The 19917-nt window shown below is 40.7% G+C and overlaps 1 protein-coding gene across 11 annotated transcripts in view; it reads right to left on the reverse strand.

Annotated features, from left to right (window-relative positions):
• Positions 1 to 19917, reverse strand: part of REPS2 (RALBP1 associated Eps domain containing 2) — a 231016-nt gene that overhangs the window by 185438 nt on the left and 25661 nt on the right. Inside the window, exon 1 of one of the 11 annotated variants that reach the window (XM_072817506.1) lies at positions 10569 to 10628. The exons of 8 other annotated variants lie outside the window; for them this stretch is intronic. In XM_072817506.1, the coding sequence (XP_072673607.1) occupies positions 10569 to 10604 (36 nt within the window). In that variant the 5' untranslated portion in view covers positions 10605 to 10628. Of the gene's footprint in view, positions 1 to 6967; positions 7007 to 9005; positions 9026 to 10568; positions 10629 to 19917 lie in introns of those variants that run through there. 2 more of the 11 variants (XM_072817509.1, XM_072817507.1) reach the window with 2 other exon arrangements.

The following is a 19917-nucleotide window of genomic DNA, read 5'->3' on the forward strand; positions in this document are numbered from 1 at the left end:
GGCCTTGCTCTCAACTGTCTGTCCTTGTCTGGTGCCTCACCCCCAGGTACCCGCTGACACTTCCCTGATACCTAAACCTCCAACTTTCCCTGCTCTTAGGTCTGTCACTGAGTTGTGCTTGGCAAAAGGGACATCCCTAGGACCCAGGTGGATCTCCTGTGTTGTACCTTGAAATCACCTCTAGTCACTATTCCAATGGCCCGGATAGACTTTGCATTGCCTGATCTGAGACAATCCACTCATCCCTCCTTAACTGGCACCCCCACCACTTGGATGAGCTAAGTAAGGTCTAGGTCCTGTTTTCTCCCAAGACAATCTACCCCAAGTACAGTCCACTCTCATAAGCCATGCCTAGAGATTTGACAACTTAGACATATTTGACACAGAAAGAACAGTCTCTACCCTCAAGGAGTTTATAATCTGTTATGGACTAAATGTTTGTGCCCCCCACACACAAATTCATGTTAAAGCCCTACCCCTCAATGTGATGGTATTAGGAGATGGAGCCTTTGGGAGCTGATTAAGATCAGATGAGATCATGAGGGTGGAGACCCCATGAATGGGATCTGTACCCTTAGAAGAGTCACAAGTCTGCTTCACTCTCTCTGCCAGGTCAGGACACAGCAAGAAGCTGGCTGTCTGCAACCCAGAAGAGGGCTCTCGCCAGAACCTGACCATGCTGGCACCCTGACCTTGAACCTCCAGCCTTTAGAGCTGTCAGAAATAAATTTCTATTGTTTGTAAGCCACTTGGTTTATGGTATTTTGTTATAGCAGCCCGAGCTAAGAACACAATCTGATCAGGGTATGTATATTCAAGAAGTTTGAGAAAAAGGATCAACATTTCTCAAGCACCTACTACATACTCTCCAAGCATTATGCTTTCCTTCTTATGTGTTGTTTCTAATATTTAAACTAACCCTAGATAAATGGTTTTGCAGATAGGCACTTTGGGATTCAGAATAGTTATTAGAGAAATTCTGGAAAATGAGAAATGACCTGAATTTCAAGATCTTGCCACCCAGCAATTCATATTATAAATGTCACATGAACCAAATTCACTGAACAAATAGGCAACCCCTTATGTTCACTAAGATGCCATTCATTCATTCATTCATTCATTTATTCTCTTAGGTGGCATACTGTGGCAATGAATGAAGTCTCTTTGGGCCTAGCAACTGAAAGACACATACTGTTTGTACCTTGGCAACCAGGGATACATGCAAATTAGGAACCTCTTATTTTTTTGGCCTTCCAAATGGCCATGGGCACACATCTGTGAGAAAGGGAGAGATTGTAAAGGGTACAGGCTCAGACTGAATATTTTCTCTCCGTAGAACCAAGGAACGAACCTCAAATCCAGTTTCATCATAACTGTGCTAAAACTGAGTCAACCAGAGTACAAAACAGAAACTAATAAACATTTTCTGATTTTTCTTTTGGCTGCCCAGCATCACAACACCTTGCCAATGTTTATGAAATTTTCTACCTGCCTTCAGCTAAATAAGTTAAAAATGTCAGATACTCACTTTCCTGATTTTGGTAAGGGCACAGGCCCTCAGCTTGGTCAGACACACTACAGGGCATTTGAATCAGTAATGAGTATGCAAAGTAGCAGGAATAGTAGATCACTGTTTTCTGAAAACAGCAGCAATGTCAGTTCCTAGGGGCAACAGGGGTGCCGAGCCCCACATCTGAGGTCCAGTGCAGGCAAAGAGAGATATACCTAGAGGTATACAAATATTCAGTGGCTCCAGTTCCAGCATCTTCACCAGACCAAATCTGTGGCATGATATGGCTGTAGTTCTAGCAATGCTGCCTCTTGTGCACTTTTCAAGCCTTTCCCCCAGCTTTCTTAAGAAAAGACTGAGCTACCCAATGAACTCCTTTTTTGCTTAAATTACCCACAGGTATGTCTGTTACTAACATGATTGTGCTATGACTCCTGGGTGTTATAGAAAAGAGGTCAAAAATAAGTTTTGACTGGCCCATCCAAGCTCAGCTCTATCAATTATCTATTGCTACATAACCAACCACCCCAAAACATTAGTTCTTAAAACATTTATTTAGTTAATAATTTGGGGGTCAGCAATCTGGGCTGAGCTCAGCTAGCCAATTTTACTGATGTGGACCAGACTCTGCTGATGTCAGGTGGGACTCACTTAGGCTTCCACAGTCAGCTATTGGGTTGACTGGGGGCCTCCACTAGCCTCCATGTGGCCTCTTAGCCTCCAGCAGGTGAGCCTGGGCTTTTCCACTTGGTGGCAGAGCTCCCAAAGCAGCAAGAACTGAAGGTGAAATCCTTCTTTGGACCAAGGCTCAAAACTTGCACAGTCACTTCTACTGTATTCTATGATTAAAGCAAGTCATGAGACCAGCCAACACTTTAAGGATGGAGACACAGATTTCACATCTTGATTTAAAAAACAGAAAAGAAGATGCAGGGTGCCTGGGTGGCTCAGTCGATTAGGCATCTGGCTCTTGGTTTTGGCTCTGTTCATGATCTCAGGGTCCTGAGATGGAGCCCCCACGTTGAGCTCTACACTCAGTGTGGAGTCTGCTTGAGATTCTATCCCCCTCCTATTCCCTCCCCCAGTTCACACTCCTTCTCTCTCTCTAAAATAAATTAATAAAATCTTTTTTAAAAGGAGCAGCACAGGGACACCTGGGTGGTTCAGCAGTTGGGCATCTGCCTTCGGCTCAGGGCGTGATTCTGGAGTTCCGGGATCAAGTCCCATATCGAGCTCCCTGCATGGAGCCTGCTTCTCCCTCTGGCTAAGTCTCTCCCTCTCTACTGTCTCTCTCATGAATAAATAAATAAAATCTTTAAAAAAAAAAAAAGGAGCAGCACAGTATTGGGGGAATTTTACAATCTACCATAGCTATTTGATAAACAGCACAATGGGGAAGCTGTCACAATAGTGATAACCCTAGGGATTCCCAATTATTACAACTGCTTATATCCAGAATCTCTCTCACCATCAATTCCATTAACCCACCACCAATGCCAGCCACCAATCCAACAACAGCTAACGAAAAGCAATAAACACACAGTACTGAGTCTGCCAACTCCACAGCCTGTAAACAGTTTATGCAGAGGGCAGGCCTCTTGGATCTCCCATACTGCAGGGCACGCTAAAGATCATGAAGTTGTGTGGCATTGGACACCAGCTCTCTGGCTATGGGCCTTTCTACAAACCTCAGCTTTCCTCCCCCACAGCTCACAATCAGCATTTTCTGCATATGAACAAATGGGCAGTTTGCACACTTCAAGCAGAGGACTAGTTAATATTCCTAAATAACAGAAAAACTTACTATAACTCCAAAAGAATCTAAAAAAGCTTTGCTCTGAATTTGTTTATTAAGATCTTGAAGAGGTTTAACCATATCCTCTTAAATTGGCAAGAGCCACTTAAACTGGCAGACCCCACAAATTGAAACTTGATGTTTCCCTGACAACTGTTGAACTGAGACAGGGAAGGCTCCTGTGAGAAGTCTCCATGGAAACCACCCAGTCCTTGCATCTACCATTTACCTTATTCTTTGGCTGGCATTCAAGCACATCAAATTAGCAATAAAAACGTAAGGAAGTTGGAAGGGCTTTGGAGCGATGAAGACTATGTTTGGTACAGTGAGATTTTCCAGGAAAGAAAGCCTACTCAGTCCAAATGTCTCAAGATTCAGATTAAGAAGCCTCTGCATGCCCAACCCATTTTTTAAAATAATCTAAGAAGTTTTAAAACATAATGTACTGGTTCCCCTAGGGCGGCTGTGACAAAGCACCACAAGCTGGATAGCTTAAAACAACAGAAATTCATTGCCTCACATTTCTGGAGGCTGGAAGTCCAAAATCAAGGTATCCATAGAGTTGATTCCTTCTGAGAGCTCTAAGCGAAAATCTGTTCCGTGCCTCTCTCCTTGGAATTCCCCAAGAGTTCCTCAGCTTGTAAATGCATCGCTCCAATTTTCCTCTTCATGTGGCATTGTCTTTGTGTGGATTAGGAGCCCGCTCTACTCCAGTATGATCCCATCTTAACTTCATTATATCTGCAAAAGACCTATTTCCAAATAAGGCCACCCTCCAAGGTACTGGGAGTTAGGACCTCAACATATCTTCTTGCAGGGACACAATCCAACCCACAATCTACAGCTTTTATATAAAGTATTTGATTTTACCTATTCACTAAGTGTTTGTTAAAGCAAATTGATAGTTCCATTTAATTTATGGCTTAATCAAAATAGAAGATTCATACTTGTTCACACTGCTATACTTAGCTACTGAAATCTGAGCAAATGCAACCTTTATTCTGAATTGTCATGTGCCCAGCCCAAAACTGGAGTTTCTACTGCAAAAGAGAAGAAGGAAATGAACATCAGTGAACAACCAGAAATCTCTATTATATAGGCAAAGAGAAAAACATCACTCAGAAAAACAAGTCTAGTGTCCAGATACTCAGGGCCTTAGGTAAGAACACACTGCAAAACTGAGATCATAAAAGTTAACGGTGCTTGGAAATGACCTTGAAACTGAAATGAAGAAACTAGAATGTGTCTAACAAAACCAGAGACAAAAGGCACAGAAAAGGCATACAGAAAATAGCTTCCTAAATCAGAAGCACTTGAGGAAAAAAAGTCTATCATACACTTACATACAGGGACTCACATGGACCCATTTCAGAACAAAACTGGGCCAGAACCTTAGGACACCACCAAATACAAAAGTGCTGCATTATTTATTATTTCTGATTCTTCTGATTCTGATCTTTGTAGGTCCTGTTGTATTTTTTTTTCTTAAATGCTTTTTTCAAAACTTAAACTTTTGAGATAATTGTAGATTCACATGCAGTTGTAAGAAATGACATGAGAAAGATTATTCAGGGGAAATTGGGTAAAGGATGCACAGGATAACACCTTGTAAAAACTACGATACAAGAACACAACCAGGATACTGACATTGATAGAGTCAAAATAGAGAACAGAAAATTTCCTTCACCATAAAGATCTCTTACGCTGTCCTTTTATAGCCAATCACTTTACTCCTGCTCCTGCCCCCTCAACCCCTGAGAACCACTAATCTGTTCTCCATTTCTATAATTTTGTCCTTTAAAAAACATTATATAAATATAACTACATAGTATGTGACCATTTGGGATTGGCTTTTTTTCACCCAGCAGAGTTCTCTAGGGATCCATCCAGGTTGTTATATCTATAGTTCATTCTCTTCAATTGCTGAGTAGTATTCCATGATATGGGGTATACCAGTGTGTTTAACCATTTACCCATTGAAGGACATCTGTGTCATTTCCAGTTATGGGCTATTAAGAATAAAGCTGCTATAACCATTTTTGCACAGGTTTTTAGGTAAACATAAATCTTCCTTTCTCTGGGATATATGCCCAGGAATGCAATTGCTGGGTCATATGGTTTATTTAGTGTTTTTAAAGAAACTGCCAAACTGTTTTTCCAGAGGGGCTACATCACTGTACCTTTTCAAAAGCAAGCAAGTTTTTTAGCAGCCTCATCGGTATTTGGTCATGTCACTATTTTTTATTTTAGCCATTCTGCTAGGTATGTAGTGATCTCTCATTGTGACATTAATTTGCATTACCCTAATGGCTAATGATGTTGAACATCTTTTTTAAAATTTTTTAAAAGATTTTATTTATTTATTCATGAGAGACAGAGAGAGAGAGAGACAGAGTGAGAGAGAGAGAGAGAGAGGCAAAGACATAGGCAGAGGGAGAAGCAGGCTCCTCACAGGGAGCCTGACGCAGGACTCAATCCCTGGACCTCGGGATCACGCCCTGAGCCAAAGGCAGACGCTCAACTGCTTAGCCACTCAGGCGTCCCTTGTTGATCTTTTCATGTGGTTATTTGTCATCTGTCTATATATTTTCACTGAAATGTCTCTTCATGTCTTTTGCCGATTTTCTAACTGGATTTTTTTGTTTTCTTACTGTTGAGTTTTGACAGTTCTTTATATATTACAGATAATCTGTTGTCAGGTATGTGATGTGCAAATATTTTCTCCACTCTGTAGCTTGTCTCTTACAGTCTTTCTCAGAGTAAATATTGTTAATTTTTTTTAAATTGTTAATTTTGATGAAATCCAATTTATCATTTTTTCCTTTTATGGATCACACCTTTGGTGTCAAGTCGAAAAAGTCTTTGCCTAGCCCTAGGTCCTAATGACTTTGATGCTTTTTTTCACTTATAGTTTTATGTTTTATATTTGTTTGTGATCTTTGTTATTTTATATATTTAGTGTTACATAAACACATGTATAAAATATACATATATATATGTATACACACAGACACAAATAATATAAGTTGAAAGAAGGGATAAGGGATCCCTGGGTGGTGCAGCGGTCTGGCGCCTGCCTTTGGCCCAGGGTACAATCCTGGAGACCCGGGATCGAATCCCACGTCGGGCTCCCGGTGCATGGAGCCTGCTTCTCCCTCTGCCTACGTCTCTGCCCCCCTCTCTCTCTCTCTGTGTGACTATCATAAATAGATAAAAATTTTTAAAAAAATGAAAGAAGGGATAAGTGGAGTTGTCTTTCCATTGTCCAAGATAAAGATAAAACTTAACGGTAATAATTTCTTACCAAAGCATCCCCTAAATCTTAGGTTCAGAAAGTGGAAAAACCTCTATCTCCCCTCATTTCATTGCTTTTCAATCAAATCACAGTAAAATCACTCACCCACTAGCATCACTGTGTGGCAAGATGGTACATGTGTATAATAAATCCCTCCTTAAAATATGTATATGAGGCAGCCCAAGTGCCTCAGCAGTTTAGCGCCACCTTTAGCCCAGGGCCTGATCCTGGAGACCTGGGATCAAGTCCCACGTCAGGCTCCCAGGAGCCTGCTTCTCCTTCTGCCTGTGTCTCTGCCTCTCTCTCTGTGTGTCCCTCATGAATAAATAAATAAAATCTTTTAAAAAATATATCTATGAGTACTCACCATTTCCAAACCATCCATCTCCATGTTCTTCACTGCCAGGATGACCAACCATCCTGGTTTGCCTAGGACTGAGGTAGTTCCCAGGATGTAGGTCTTCCAGGGCTAAAACTGAGAAAGTCCAAGTTGGTCACCCTACTTCCAGCTCCAATGGCCCATACTCATCAAATGGATTAAGTAGGATATCAGTAGCTCCTCTCTTTTCCACTCTTTTCTAGTGAGCAGATCACCAAGCAGAACTCATTAAAGTCAAGCACACATGCTCACCTACAAATGCCACCTTTTAAATGTTCCCCAAATGATGTTTTTGAAAGCACATAAACTCCTTGGCTCCTCAAAGGTACAGTGTATCAACAAGTTAACTAAAACAGAACCCCCCCAAAAAAATAAATAAAATAAATAAAACAGAACCCATCGGGATCCCTGGGTGGCGCAGCGGTTTAGCGCCTGCCTTTGGCCCAGGGCACGATCCTGGAGACCCAGGATCGAATCCCACGTCGGGCTCCCTGCATGGAGCCTGCTTCTCCCTCTGCCTGTCTCTGCCTCTCTCTCTCTCTCTCTCTCTCTCTCTGTGACTATCATGAATAAATAAATAAAATCTTTAAAAAAAAAAAAGAACCCATGGATATTTTACCAGGCTCTGTTTTCTCACTTTCTAGATCCCAGTGTCCTACTAAAGAATACTAGTATGCAGCAGAGAAACAAAATCTATTTTAATCTAAGAGAATTGGGAAACCTCCAAAGAGCAGTGACCTGAAAAATCTTGATGCAGCAGAGGAAATCGATTTTCTACCAAAGCCATGCAGAGGATTAGACTCAGATTTAGGCCAGAAAAAGATTTACATTCCATCCAAGTCCCAATATAACATGATGCACAGATGAAAACATGCTCATGAGCAGACATAGCTGACACACATTACAAAGTGCAAAGTAGAAGTCAGCTCTTTTTTAATATTTTATTTATTTATTCATGAGAGAGAGAGAGAGAGGCAGAGACACAGGCAGAGAGAGAAGCAGGCTCCATGAAAGGAAGCCCAATGTGAGACTTGATCCCCAGACCCAGGATCACGCCCTGAGCCAAAGGCAGAGGCTCAACCGCTGAGCCACCCAGGCATCCCCAGAAGTCAGCTCTTAAGAACATGTGTCCCAAAGGTAAAAACACACAATTTATAAGTTGTAAAAAATATTCTGATGAATCATAATCAGTCTTTTAAATGTATTTTATAATTAGTTTTTATTCTCATCTTGGTCCCTTTTCAAAATGCCCACCAATCTTCAGGATCAGAAAATAACATCAGTCATGCATTTATAATAATCAAGAAATTATTTTTTAAGATATTATTTATTTATTTGACAGAGGGAGTGCATGAGTACAATCAGGGAGAATGGCAGAGGGAAAAGGAGAAGCAGACTCCCCAATGAGCGGGGAGCCCAACATGAGACGATCCCAGGACTCTGGGATCATGACCTGAGCCAAAAGCAGATGCTTCACCAACTGAGCCACCCAGGCACCTCTGATGATCAAGAAATTCTTTTTTTTTTTAGATTTTATTTATTTATTCAAAAGAGACACAGAGAGAGAGAGAGGCAGAGACACAAGCAGAGGGAGAAGCAGGCGCCATGCAGGGAGCCTGATGTGGGACGCGATCCCAGGACTCCGGGATCACATCCTGAGCCAAAAGCAGACACTTAACTGCTGAGGCACCCAGGCATCCCAAGAAATTCTTAAAATTGATAATAGGTATCTTAAAATTACAAAAACCTCCAGCTTCCCACCTTTCAAATGTAGACAACTATTCCACCCACATGTAACACACCTACAATTTGACACTATATCACATTTTTATTATAACCTCTATTAATAACTGTAAGATCCCCTATACACAGCTACAGCTACACTTAGAACCAAAAGTAGTACTGATGACCAGTTTGACCTTGACTGACCTGGACACCTATACTGGACAGTGTACAATGAGAAAGCAGTTCTGCCCATCAGGTGGCCACCTATTCTGGCTACAGTGAAAATTAAAATTAAAGCTACCTTTCACAGTGCTCTTCACTTTTGCAAATTTTCTTCAAATTCTTAATTTTTTTCAATCTTCCTATGTCTAAGAAAGAAAATATGATGCATAGGATGTTAAGTCAATAGAGTCAAGGAAAGCTATCACTGTGTAAATGAAGCATGACATTGGGACAGTAGGAGTCAAGATCGAAAGTGAGTGAGCCAGCTTCGTGTAGAATTGGTCACATCCAACTGAACACAATTTTGAAAAGAAAAGGAAAATACTTAAAGGAAGCAAAAAGCTCTAAGCCAATGCAATCAACAGTGGTTAAAAGTGATGGGCTGATTCCTTAGGTGGAAACATTTTTGATTTCATGGTTGCTCGATTAGACACAGTAAATCCATATACCTCTGTTCCCAGTCAAAGCCTATCTTCTATTCCCCAAAGCTCGAACCAAGTGAAAAAAACAAAAGGAGAGTTAAACTGCTTCAGGAAGAAGACCCATTAAGATCCTCAAGTTTCATAAAAACCTAACTCAACCTCAGAGATACACAGAAAAACTCAGTTCTGAATTTGGTTCAACAAATCCCCTTTCCATCAGCTACCAGATTGATGGGCACCACACATTAACTGGAAGGGGCACGTCCCAGAAATAGATGAATGAAGAAAGGAGAGGCTTCTGCAAGAAGTCTCCATGGAAACCACCCAGTCCTTGCATCTACCATTTATCTTCTATTTTGGCTGTCATTCAAGCACACCAAATCAACAATAAAAACATAAGGAAGTTGGAAAGGCTTTGGAATTGAAGGATTCAGTGTTTGGTACAGGGAGATTTTCCAGGAAAAAAAGAGACCAGAGCAGTCTGAACTTCTCAGGACTCAAGAGGCCTCTACTAGTTCAGCCCATTAAAAAAACAAGTCCCATGGGACGCCTGGGTAGCTAAGCGGTTAAGCTTCTGCCTTCAGCCCAGCACATGATCCTGGAGTCCTGGGATCAAGTCCCACATCAGGTTCCCTGCATGGAGCCTGCTTCCCTCTCTGCCTGTGTCTCTGCCTCTATCTCTCTCTCTCACGAATAAATAAATAAAATCTTTTAAAAAATAAAAAATAATAAATAATAAAAAAACAAATCCCCCAAAGGAATATGCTTATCATGATGAGCACTAGGTGATGTATGGAATTGTTGAATCACTATATTGTATACCTGAAACTAATATTACACTGTATGTTAACTGGAATTTCAGTAAAAACTTAAATTCCTCAAATGAAGTGTTTGCAAGTTTTTTTTTTAAGATTTTTTATTTATTCATAGAGACAGAGAGAGAGAGAGGCAGAGACACAAGCAGGCATCATACAGAGAGCCCAATGTGGGATTCGATCCAGGGTCTCCAGGATCACGCCCTGGGCTGCAGGCGGCGCTAAACCGCTGCGTCACTGGGGCTGCCCCAACACAGTTTTTATAATATGTATTTGATCTTGCCCATTCACTAAATATTTATACAAGTAAATTTATATTTCCATTTATGTTGGGAATGATTGGGTATTTTAAAGTTTGAAATTCTGTTTTGGAATTTTAAAATATGAAAAGGAAATACAACTTACAATTTTGCAACTATGGGAAATAAGGATCCTACACATGTAGTAACCAGTCTCCCAGATGGCCCCCCCATGATGTCCATGCCCTAGTATTCACCATGCCCTTATATAGCCCTTTCCCACATTGTTTCAGGGCTGTCTTTGTGACCAATTGAATGTGACAGAAATGATGATATGTGACCCCTGAGGTGAGGACATAAAAGATACTGTGGCTTCTTAAAAGGGGGGAGGGGGCACCTGGCTGGCTCAGTCAGCAGAGCATGCAACTCCCAATCTACGGTGTGTGTTCAAGCCCCAGGTTGGGCATAGAGATTACTTTAAAAAAAAAAAAAAAAAAGGTACTGTGATTTCTGTCTTGCTGTCTCTCTCAGATCCCTCACTCTGCGGGAGGCCATCTACTATGTTCAAAGACATTCGAGCAGCGCTAAGGAGAGTCACATGTGGTGAGAAACTGAGGCCTCCTGCCAACAGTCATGTAAGTGAGCCATCAAAGAAGCAGGCCTTCCATCTCCAATTGGGCCTTCAGATGGCTGAGGCCTGAATGACAACTTGACTGCAACCCCAGGAGAGACCATGACAACCCCAGTTGTCATCCAAAACCACCAGCTTAACTTCTGGATTCCTGTGTCTCAGAAACTGCATGAAATAATAAATGTTTGTTGTTTTAAAGTGCTAAATTTAGAGGTAATTTGTCATGCAGCAATAGAAAGCTAATACAACACAAACTGTTATCATTCAGGCGTTGCCTGCCTGCCTTTCTTAAGGTTGAAATGAATGCTAAAGAGGTAGTATAGGATTGTGTAAAGGACAGGACTCTGCAGGCAAATGTATCTGGGTCAAATCCCAGGGATTTAATAGTGATCTACTGAATGCAGCCTATCATAGACCGGAAAACCTTTTCTTCTTAAACTTTTGTCATGGTAATATCTTATCCTCTGAAGGCAAATTCTCAAATGAAAGTCAAAGTTGCCTGCAAAGTACTTTGCAGGGCCCACACAGGAGCCAACAGAAAATAACACCCTTTTGACCTTTAACTTTTTTTTTTTTTTTTTAAGATTTTCAATGAAAGGCACTTAACTAGGAAACTGCTTTCTTAAATTGTGGTCAGAATATTAAGATATGATAACTTACACTCTGCACTCTATTAGGAAAGAGGTTCTTCATTTTTTACTCCATGGCTGGTGAATCCGTTTTAGAAATCTTTTTAAATGCAAAAAATAAGCATAGGACTAAAGGGGAAGCCAATTATTAAAACAGGTATTAAAATATTGTACTAACTTGTGATATGGTAATATATATACTATTTTATTATGACATTAAGCATCAAGAGTGGAAACTCTAAAAAAAAAAAAAAAAAAAGAGTGGAAACTCTAATAACAGCCAAAATTTTGAAGTAGTGATTAGCATAAATAGTGCAAGATGTCTGTAACAGCTGTGATGCCTTATGAAGCTGATTGACAACACAGTCGCAGGTGGGGCTAATAGCACTGTAATTTGTTGCCCACGTTAATTGATGAATATGCTAAATATCTATTATTAGTCAAAATATATACTTTTTTTTTCATTCAAGGTCAAGGTCCCCTTGAATTCTATCCACAGATCCTTCGAAGATCTAAGAATCCAGGAAAAGAATCCGTGTTTAAAAATGAGTAATAACCTAAGATGTGACTCCTTCCCAGAGGGATGCAAATTTTAAGATGTATGCTGACATCATTTAGAATGTTTTCGTTATAAACAACACAGATAAAAGGGTTGTGATTTTTCTGATTGTCTTACACCACCAATGCCTTGTACCCAGCACATAAAAAAGCAAGTGTTAATAAATAAATAACATCTACACCTGGAATAAAAGAAGTAACCCATGTTCACTTTTATTCTGGACACTCTCTTGACAGAAATCCTGTTGTTAGACTTGGCTGACTGCCTAGAATTTTATTTGGACTAGCCCTTCACCATGGGAGAGAAAGCAAATTTTATACTACCCTCAGAATTTATCCTCTGCCTACCTCCTACACTTCTTGAGATTGTTCTCAGATTTCTTAATCAATATTGAAGAAAATAAAATCTCCTGTGGCTATGAATTTTGGCACGCTTAATGGTATCCATGGAAACGTCCTAATTGAAAACATTCAGTTCCCATTGGATCATCTTATCCCATGAAGCATTTAAGAGAATTTGTTTAAATCCTCCCACATATTTGACACCCCATAAAGAGTCTTACAGTGCTAGGTAATACATTTATGGTATGGGGGGAGGATTTATAATCTGAGCATTCAAAATAATTCTAGGGACTTGCTTATGGGCATTCAAAACTCTGACTAGGATATGTTTGTATTAGTAAATTTAGCGTTTTGTCTGTAATATAAATAGCACTCTTAAGTTAGGCAAAGCTTACCAGAAATTTCCTTTTTTAGGAGTGCCTGGGTGGCTCAGTTGGTTAAGTGTCTGACTCTTGATTTCAGCTCATCTCATGATCTCAAGGTTGTAAGATCGAGCCCCACATCAGGCTCTGCACTGGGCATGGAGCCTGCTTAAGATTCTCTCTCTCCTTCTCCCGTTGCCCCTCACCCCCTCTCTCCCTGAAACAATAAATAAATAAATTTCCTTTTTTATTGCTTTAAAAGTTGACCACTTAGGGGCACCTGGGTGGCACAGTCAGTAGAGTATCCAACTCTTATCTTGGGGTGGTGAGTTTAATCCCCACGTTGGTAGTAGAGATTACTTTTTAAAAATTGACCTTTTATTAATTTAGGCAATAGAAGATAAGGTGGTAGAAGCTGGAAGGCACTTGGTTTCTCACCTTTCCTTGTAATTCCGCCTCACATGTTATTAAATGGCCCACAATTTCTAGTTAGAATCAACATCGCTTTTCCTATTTTAAGGATCCAATGCGGGCAGCCCGGGTGGCTCAACGGTTTAACGCTACCTTCAGCCCAGGGCATGATCCTGGAGACCCAGGATCGAGTCCCACATCAGGCTGCAGGCATGGAGCCTGCTTCTCCCTCTGCCTGTGTCTCTGCCCCTCTCTGTCTCTCGTAAATAAATAAAATCTTTAAAAAAAATAAAGATCCAATGCTACAAATAATGAGTACAGGATCATAAAAAGATCCAGCTTTACGCTTCTCTTGCCCAAGGCACATCTGTTTTGTGTTATCAATCGGTACTAGGGTCAAGTGGATAGAGAATCAGATGCTGCAATTAAGAAAAGCTATTTTACCTTTTTACACCTCTTCTTATATGTAAAAAGGGAGGTGAGGGTGTCATGCCCCTCTTGCTCCAAAAATTTAGGATTGTTGCAATTGAACCCAATCCTTACCTTCATCAATTTTACATCCCAGTGACTGCTCCTCCTTCTAATGCTCTAGTGCTCACTCAGCATGAGTGGCCCAAGAAAAAAAAAGAAAACACAAGGGCACTGAGAGAGCATGGATAACAGCCAAGGCTGACAGAGTTTCAATAACCTGGGATTAGAAAAGCTGTACAAATATATTTATTATCAAGATGTTTCAACTTGTTATTATTATCAGCTTACTTCTATGGAGTAAAAGGTCTTCTGTGCTCACACCAGATGGCCAGGAAAGCATTAGGAAATCATTTCTAAAGGATGTGTTCAGTAATCCAAAACGAGCCAAAAGTTGAACCTCCTGTTTTGAACAACCCAACATCCAAAGAGCAGAGGAAATAAAGTATTCCTTCTTTCCTTCAACTTTCTACCCTCATTAGGTGATCAATATGACAAAATAAAATAGTAAATATCACAATCCCTATACCGAATATGTTTGTCAATATGTAATTGAATTTTTTTTAAAGATTTTATTTATTTATTCATGAGAGACACAGAGAGAGAGAGAAAAAGAGAGGCAGAGACACAGGCAGAGGGAGAAGCAGGCTCCAAGCAGGAAGCCCGACGTGGGACTCGATCCCAGGTCTCCAGGATAATGCCCTGAAGGCAGCACTAAACCGCTGAGCCACCTGGGCTGCCCTGTAATTGAATTTAAAACAGAGGCTTTCATTCCATCACCGCCCTGGGAGAAGTACAGCTACCCAGGGCCCACCATGAGGTGAAAAGCCTAAGCCAGGATGACATACTACATGGAGAGATACAGGCCACAGACACTGAGGAGCCTTTCCTAAGAGTGAAGAGGCAATCTTGGAAGTACCAGCCACCCCATCAATGCTATCTAGAGCCCAGTTGAGACCTTCTGAAATCCCTGACCAACAAAACTCTGAGAATGGTTACTGTAAGCCACCAAGTTCTGGAGTGGGTTTTCAGGCAGTAATATAGAACCAAAACAGTCATCACCTCTTGGAATGAGCTTTGTACCACCAGAGAAGAAACAGAGAATTGACCCAATCTTTCTTCAGACAAGAGTAGAAAATGAACAAGGGTCCTTTCAGCTGGCTCAGACCTCAAAGGCACTCATCCTTAATCCTCACGCAGAAGGGACTGCCTGACTTCTGCTCGACTCATCCCAATAGGAATCATTAAGGCCGTAAAAACTTTATTTTTTTTTTTTCGTAAGAACTTTAATGGTGAGGGGCTACCTCATTCAATTTCAGATCTTCCATGAATAGGAAGCTGAGGCAGGACCCTAAAGACTACTGATTCTTCAGAGAAATGACTTCTTGCCTCTAGGAATCCTCAAAGTGTAGGAACCACACAGAAAGCCTGTAAACTGTTTGCAGGTACCTAATAATGGGTTATGCCATCTATCAATACACTAATCTCTCAAGAGCAAGACACAGGCTAGTCCTGGAGTCTCTCTTACATCTACAGCCCACAGGAACCAAATCTGCTAACAGGCTCAAGGCCGTGTCAAATTTTTGAGGAAATGAGGGACGCCTGAGTGGCTCAGCGGCTGGGTGCCTGCCTTCGGCTCCAGTCGTGATCCCGGGATCCGGAATCAAGTCCTGAATCAGGCACCTGAGAGGAGCCTGCTTCTCCCTCTGCCTGTGTCTCTGCCTCTCTCTCTCAGTCTATGTCTCTCATGAGTAAATAAATAAATATTTTTTTAAAATTTTCTGAGGAAATGAAACAGACATCCAACACCATACATCAAAGGAATGGGTGGGTCATTGAGCAATATTATTTTATGAGAATTTTAAAATCTATAGCTGTTTCTTCAGTTCCAGCAAACTAGGACACGTGGCCATGCTAGCTACATTGTATGGTGCTATTAAAATTAGTTCTAATAAATATTCCCAACACAAAAGAATGATTGTGAGTGAACCCTCGAAGAAAAATGAGAACTGTTACTAAGAATAAGGAGCCCCTTTTACTCTGCAAAATGTTTTATAGTGGGGCACCTGGGTGGTTCAGTCGCTTAATCATCTGCCTTCAGCTCAAGTCATGATCCCAGGGTCCCGGGATCAAGCCCATCGGGCAAAGCAGGGAGCCTGCTTCTCCCTCTCCCCCTCCTTGTGTGCTGTCAAATAAACAAACTCTTTTTTTTAAATGTCAATAAATAAGGAAAGAGAAAGAAAGAAAGAGAGAAAGAAAGAAAGAGAAAGAAGGAAGGAAGGAAGGAAGGAAGGAAGGAAGGAAGGAAGGAAGGAAGGAAGGAAGGAAGGAAGAAAGAAAGAAAGAAAGAAAGAAAGAAAGAAAGAAAGAAAGAAAGAAAGAAAGAAAGAAAAGAAAGAAAAGAAAAGAAAAGAAAGAAAAGAAAAGAAAGTCAGTCTTACAGTTTTGTCCCAAAGCAGCCTTTGCAGAGAAGGTGGTTCACTTTACAGACAAGGTAATAAGGACACACCAAGACTGCGGTGAGAGAAAGGGCCTTTATGAACCCTAGGCCTCTAACACTGTGGGAATTTATCCTAATTTCTATGTATTTATACCTATCAAACCATGTACAAAAGCATGGATGGTCTGAATGCCTATACCCAACTGGTAGATGGTCAAGATGGAAAACACAAAAGGCAATTTTTTTTAAAGATTTTTTTTTTATTTTTATTTATTTATGATAGTCACAGAGAGAGAGAGAGGCGCAGAGACACAGGCAGAGGGAGAAGCAGGCTCCATGCACCGGGAGCCCGATGTGGGATTCGATCCCGGGTCTCCAGGGTCGCGCCCTGGGCCAAAGGCAGGCGCCAAACCGCTGCGCCACCCAGGGATCCCCAAAAGGCAATTTAAACTCTGATCTGCGGGCAGCCCAGGTGGCTCAGTGGTTTAGTGCCACCATCAGCTCAGGGCCTGATCCTGGAGACCCAGAATCGAGTCTCACGTCGGGCTCCCTGCATGGAGCCTGCTTCTCCCTCTGCCTGTGTCTCTGTGTGTCTCTCTCATGAATAAATAAATAAAATAAATAAACTCTGATCTGCTTCCCTACAGGAATAATTTCACCTCTCCTTGCCCTATCCCATCCAAAATACCCCAACCCTGGAGGTAAAAATTACCAAACCAACAATTATTCCTGTCAACTTTCAGAATAAAACTACTCCCTGTACCAGGATTTGGAGTTACTAGATATTAATTTATGCCAAAATGCAGAAATTGCTCTGTATTACATGGCAAATAATATTTTTATCATAGTCTTCATATAAGAGCAAAAATTGAAAGACCTTATCACAGATATAAGAGAAAGCTACTGTTTATAGTAAAATATTGTGATGACATTTAAAATAAGGTTACCAGGAGCTAGGGGAGAGGGGAAATGGATAATTATTGTTTAGTAGGTACAGGGTTTCTGTTTGGGACGATGAAAAAGTTCTGGAAATGGATAGTGGTAATGGTTGTACAACATTGCAAATGTACTTAATGCCAATGAATTGTACACTTAAAAGTGGTTACAATGGTGTTATGTATTTTACTACAATAAAAAAAATTTTCTAAGATGTTGTTTATTTGTCAGAGAGAGAGACAGAGACAGAGCACAAACAGGGAGAGTGGCAGGCAGAGGGAGAAGCAGACTCCCCACATAGCAAGGAGCCCAACACAGGACTCAATCTCAGGACCCTAGGATCATGACCTATGGCCCAACCGACTGAACCACCCAGATGCCCCAATAAAAAAAATTTAAAGGAAAAAATTGCCCCCAAGAGGAAATAAAAAGTCATGAATGGGTAAATCCTGCATTAACATTTCAATGGTAGAAGATGACTCAAGAAAAAAGAAGTTAAAACTTGGTTTCAGGGATCCCTGGGTGGCGCAGCGGTTTAGCGCCTGCCTTTGGCCCAGGGCGCGATCCTGGAGACCCGGGATCGAATCCCACATCGGGCTCCTGGTGCATGGAGCCTGCTTCTCCCTCTGCCTATGTCTCTGCCTCTCTCTCTCTCTGTGTGACTATCATAAATAAATAAAAATTTAAAAAAAAAAACTTGGTTTCATGTTAGGTATATGTCAAGCTGAATGCTTTTGAAAGTTTTTTCAATTATAATTTTTCAATCTAAACACTGTTGTAAGAGACTTCCTGGTATTTTTTTTTATTTTTATTTATTTATGATAGTCACAGAAAGAGAAATAGAGAGAGGCAGAGACATAGGCAGAGGGAGAAGCAGGCTCCATGCACAGGGAGCCCGATGTGGGATTCGATCCCGGGTCTCCAGGATCGCGCCCTGGGCCAAAGGCAGGCGCCAAACCGCTGCGCCACCCAGGGATCCCGAGACTTCCTGGTATTGATCACTCTGATATTTCATACCTAAATACACTTCAGATATAGGCAATGCTTTAACCAAATGATAAAAATTTAAATCACCAATGAGAGACAAACAGATATGTGCCTTCTAATGCATGCATTATCTGAGAAGGACCTCACTGCTCATGCATGATCCAGATAAAAATGCATAATCTTAATCTAAACATGAGTTGGTTGGTAGCTACCAATCAAACCCAAATTTGGTACATTCTACAAAACAGTGTCATGAAATGTCATTGTTCAAAATGTCAATGTCACAAAAGACAAAGAAAGGCTTGCAGAAATGATCCCAGATCAAAGGAGACTAGAGAAATGACAAATTCAGTATGTGTCCCTGGGTGAGATCCCATATCAGGAAAAAACAAAGATTCCCACAAAAAAAATTTTGGGGACAACTGAGGAAATTGGAATATAGGCTGCAGACTAAAGTACTGTACTGATATAAACTTCCTGAATTTGAAGGGCGCCTGGGTGGTTCAGTAGGTTAAGCATCTGCCTTGAGCTCAGGTCATGGTCCCAGGGTCCTGGGACTGGGCCCCACACTGGGCTCCCTGTTCAGCAGGAAGTCTGCTCCTCCAGCTCCTCCCCCAGGTCATGCCCTCTCTTTCACTTGCCATCTAACAAATAAATAAAATCTTTTTTAAAAAACTTCCTGAATGTGCATAACTCTATGTGCTTGTGCACAGTCTTCAGATTTAATACTTTAGTAGAAAACTTAAAAACAGTATCATGGGGCAGCCCTGGTGGCTCAGCGGTTCAGTGCCCCTTTCAGCCCAGGATGTGATCCTGGAGACCCAAGATCAAGTCCCACATCAGGTTCCCTGCATGGAGCCTGCTTCTCCCTCTGTCTGTGTCTCCGCCTCTCTCTTTCTGTTTCTCATGAATAAATAAGTAAAATCTTTTTTTAAAAAAACATTTATATTTAAAAAACAGTATTATGACTAGATATTGTAAGTCTAAAGAGAACTGTTTATAAATGCTATAATATACTTAGTGTTTTTCACACTAAAAACTCACACTAATTGTATGAGGTAGCAATTCTCCAAATACTTTATATGTATACTAAAATTAAATAAATATTTAATTTTAAACTACTAAGGCATATAAGAGCATGATGTTTGCAACTTAATGTCAAATAGTTTAGTACAGGTAGATGATAAATAAATGGATGGATGAATAGATATAAAATACATATACATACATGGAAAGAGAGAAAGAAAATAAGGCAAATGTGGCAAATGTTAAGTAAATCTAGGTAAAGGATACATAAGATTTCTTGGTACTATTCTCACAATTTTTCTGTCGGTTTGAAATTACTTCAAAATAAAAAGTTTAACCTGGGTCCTTGAATTATTATATGAAAAACAACCTACATAACCCAAAATACCCACACTGGGAAGTAAAGCTTCTGTTGGGTTAAGCCTCTGAAAGTTAGAATACACAGTTACACTAACCAATATGACAGGACTTTAATGTAATTGATCTTGGCTGCCGGGAGGGCAGAGCTCTATTTTACTTAATCAAAAATTTATCACAAATACTCTAGGAAATGATATGAAATGAAATGGATATGGATCCACCAATGAACGCTAAAAATTAACAGGCAAAAATCTGAGGAGAAATAGGATATTCACATAGTCGTAAAGCATCTCCTCCTAAGATACTTTAACCAAGGGGGATATCCTACAGGCACCAACTTAAGGGATCGAGGTAAATAACACCAT

The sequence above is a fragment of the Canis lupus genome, chromosome X, assembly GCF_048164855.1.
Source record: "Canis lupus baileyi chromosome X, mCanLup2.hap1, whole genome shotgun sequence".
Lineage (NCBI taxonomy): Eukaryota > Metazoa > Chordata > Mammalia > Carnivora > Canidae > Canis > Canis lupus.